The sequence below is a fragment of the Gouania willdenowi genome, chromosome 21 (assembly GCF_900634775.1).
Source record: "Gouania willdenowi chromosome 21, fGouWil2.1, whole genome shotgun sequence".
Taxonomy (NCBI): Eukaryota; Metazoa; Chordata; class Actinopteri; order Blenniiformes; family Gobiesocidae; genus Gouania; species Gouania willdenowi.
Genome location: NC_041064.1, coordinates 24,787,992 through 24,791,288, shown reverse-complemented (window position 1 = coordinate 24,791,288; position 3,297 = coordinate 24,787,992). Strand labels below are relative to the sequence as shown.

At 36.7% G+C, this 3,297-nt stretch overlaps 1 protein-coding gene across 1 annotated transcript; it reads left to right on the top strand.

Annotated features, from left to right (window-relative positions):
- Positions 1–506: 506 nt before the first annotated feature.
- LOC114454786 (protein BTG3-like) lies at positions 507–2,769 on the top strand. The gene is made up of 5 exons (XM_028435553.1): positions 507–534; positions 1,192–1,367; positions 1,585–1,722; positions 2,419–2,560; positions 2,656–2,769. Exons 2-5 carry the CDS (start codon positions 1,195–1,197, stop codon positions 2,725–2,727), a joined length of 525 nt encoding a protein of 174 aa, XP_028291354.1. The 5' UTR covers positions 507–534; positions 1,192–1,194; the 3' UTR covers positions 2,728–2,769.
- The last annotated feature ends 528 nt before the right edge of the window (positions 2,770–3,297 follow it).

Below are 3,297 nucleotides of genomic sequence, written 5' to 3'. Positions count from 1 at the left end.
CTTATATAGTCCTTTTCTCAGCCATGATATTAAAAAATTAGATAAATGATATTGTTACATAAAAATATAGTCGTTAAATTGTGTACAAAAATAAATAACCATCCTTTCTGAAGCTACTTAGCACAGCAGCTAACTAGCGATTAGCTTAAACAGCGATTAGCATGATAGTAACATTCCCTCAGAAAATACAACTTAACAAGACATTAAAACATATATTCCATGACAGTCAATTACAGTACAGTCAGTGTTACACCATGAATATTTTCAGCTCACCTAGCAGGGAATATTTAAGTAGACTGTATGAAGCAGGCACGGATGGAGACGACAGACAACACACGTGTCTACCACAGCTAGAACCATCTGAGCATGCGCAGACTCTGCTCCGGTTGCCATGGTTTTTAACTGTCGTAAACACAACTAATCAGAAGATGAAAGCAGCTTCTGAAGTAGTTCTAAGACAAAGTCTGGTGATAAACTACATGTTTTATTCTCCCCATTTGAGTCAATAACTAAAGACGGACGCAAACAAATAAAGTAAGTGTAATATTTTAAATATGCATTTTACATTGTGACCACCAGAGGCTCCCTGTGAGCAATGTGTGAGTTTTTACAGCAATATGACTTTTTTTTTTCTTCCAGGATTGAATTACTTGAGTTTTGTCAGATTAAGTTTGGTTTTAAAACAAAGGATAAAAGTCAGTTTTAATGTTGGCATAATTTTACATTCATAAGTGCAGACAATGAAACTTGTAGCAATGTTTTTCAAAATGTATAATTATTTTTTTTATGGATAAAAAGTAAATTTAATAGGCAAGTGTTAAATTAGAGTTTGTTTCTCTTCCTTTGAAAATAAATGATATTCTTAAATGTATCTCACCTGAAAGATATGAAAGAAGATGTGTGTGTTTGCTGATCACTCAAAAGACTAAAGAAATGTTCAATAATATCTAACTATATAATGATTTCTTACATCAAACTTTTGATATTTATCTGATTAACTGTTCAGTTTGTGATATTCATAGTAACTTTATGTTATTTACATGTAAGCAAACAAAAATGTTGTGGATTTTATTATAGGGTTGGGATTTTAGGTCAGGATTCTGGTTTTCTATCTCTTGACATTTTTACACTAAGTTTGGTTTTATTTGTTTATGTATATCATCATATAAGTTTTTATTATTTTACTTATAGAGGATGAAGAGCGAGATTGCAGCGGTGGTTTCCTTCTTGAAAAGGCTGGTGAAATTAAAGAATAAGGTGGAGGTGGAGAAAATGGATTTGTTTGCTGAGAGGCTAACAGTGGCGCTGCAGGAGAAGTTTGAGGGACACTGGGTCCCTGAAAAGCCCAGCAAAGGCCAGGCGTACAGGTACGCTCAGCGGGACACCCATGGTTTGTGGGTCATTCCGTCTCTTTAAAAGTGTGATAATGGAATAATTAAGGAACAATTGGTAAACATTTCAGAATTCTTTAAGACCAAAGTGCATGTGATGTCCTGAAAATGTGTTGAAATGACATGGAGTGACCCTAGCTGTCCTCTGGTCAGCCTCAGCAGCTAAAAGCGCTGATCCTTGTGTGTTTTTCAGGTGCATCAGAGTGAACGCGTTCCACAAATATGACCAGGAGCTGCTGCGTGCCTGCAGTGAAAGTGGGGTTCACTACGGTGACCTGGGGCTGCCCTGGGAAATCACTCTTTGGGTGGATCCAGGAGAGGTTTGTGGCAGGTGAGGAACAAAAACACACAATTATTCTTCACTGTTTTTTAGACTTTCTATTCCTAGGTTTAGTTTATTGGTTTATTCAGAGCATAAACACTATACACTCTGGTCAAACCAAGCTTATGTTTAGCCCCACCCACATTTGACGTCTGTTTTACAAAATACAATATTAGTTGATAATCAAGAAAAATTATATACATTAAAGCCTCTGATTATTCGTGATCATGGAATTCATGTTCTGAATCAGAAAATTAAATCCAAACCTTTTTAGTTTTTGCTTTTTATTTAAAATCTGGTCCCAATATGACATGGAAATGCCTCACATGCATGTTTTGGGACAATATCATGCATATACATGCAATTATTCTTCCATAAATAGCGAGTGTTACATACACAATCTTGATCATAATCTCGCTCTATGTAAACACATGACTGGGTGGGATTTTGCGCAAAACTTGAGTCCAAATGAAAACAAATGACACAGACTAAACCCTCATGTTTTGAGACCATATCAAACATTTCCAAGATATTTTTCCTGTAAAATGGGGGGCTGGCCGTTTGAACATTTATTCTGATATGTGGGAGGGGTCAGATATTGGTATGTTCATGTCAGATATGTGTGTCTGGGGTCATACTATTAAATTAAATGGTTTGTCATTGCTGACATGTTTTTGTGTGTGTGTGTGTGTTATTGTTGCACAGGTACGGAGAGCAGAATTTCCATTTCTCAATTGCCACATTTTCCTCCGATAAGGATGAGATGACATCGGACTATCACTCGGGTTCATCTGATGAGGGGAGCACACGTTCCTCCCCCCTCACCGTCACCAACAGGAAGTGCCAGGTAACCCAGGGAGCAGAAGCCACACCCCCCTCACTTATTCTTAAACTGTTGGTGCTTCTGTGTTTGAACTGATCTTCAACCTTTTCCTTCCCCAGGCGTTAAATCCAGATGCTCCAGCTTGGGAACCCAAAAAGAAGCTGTCAGGAATGGTTCATAAAATTCCATAGCCTCAGCACAGCTACCGGTGCCTCCTCCACCAGAGCCAAGGCCCCCCTCATTATCTTTTGAGGGTCTTTTTTATTTTCTTTTTTTGAACAATATATCAATGTACAGTAATGGTCTTTTTTATTTTTTATTTTTATTTTTTTTTAAACAATGTACAATAAACATATGTCCAATTTTACATTTTCTTTGATTTTACTCCATAAACATTAAACAGAAATTTACTGGTAGCTGCCAAACAAAACAAAAACTACACAGACAAAACATTTCAATAAAATTAAAAAATAAAACTCATATGCCTATAAATAAAAGTAAATAAGTGAACAAAAATAAAGAGGGTTTGAGGAGGAGAGGGGGTAGGGGGAGTCAGTGGGGTATTCAGAGGCTGTAGTTGTAGGTCTTTCAAAGTAATCCAGGAAAGGGCGCCATAATTTATCAAATTTATCTTCAGATCCATGAACTGTGTAGTTAATGTTTTCCAAATCCATACAGGACATAACATCTTTTATTCATTGTGAATGTGAAGGGGCCGTGGAATCTTTCCACTTAAACATTATAACTTCTCTGGCCTATAA

Excerpts from the sequence above, each read along its gene's own strand:
- LOC114454786 (XM_028435553.1), top strand. The coding sequence starts at position 1,195 with ATGAAGAGCGAGATTGCAGCGGTGGTTTCCTTCTTGAAAAGGCTGGTG. Across the intron at positions 1,368-1,584 it reads AGCAAAGGCCAGGCGTACAG|GTGCATCAGAGTGAACGCGT; the intron begins GTACGCTCAGCG and ends TGTGTTTTTCAG. Across the intron at positions 1,723-2,418 it reads CCAGGAGAGGTTTGTGGCAG|GTACGGAGAGCAGAATTTCC; the intron begins GTGAGGAACAAA and ends ATTGTTGCACAG.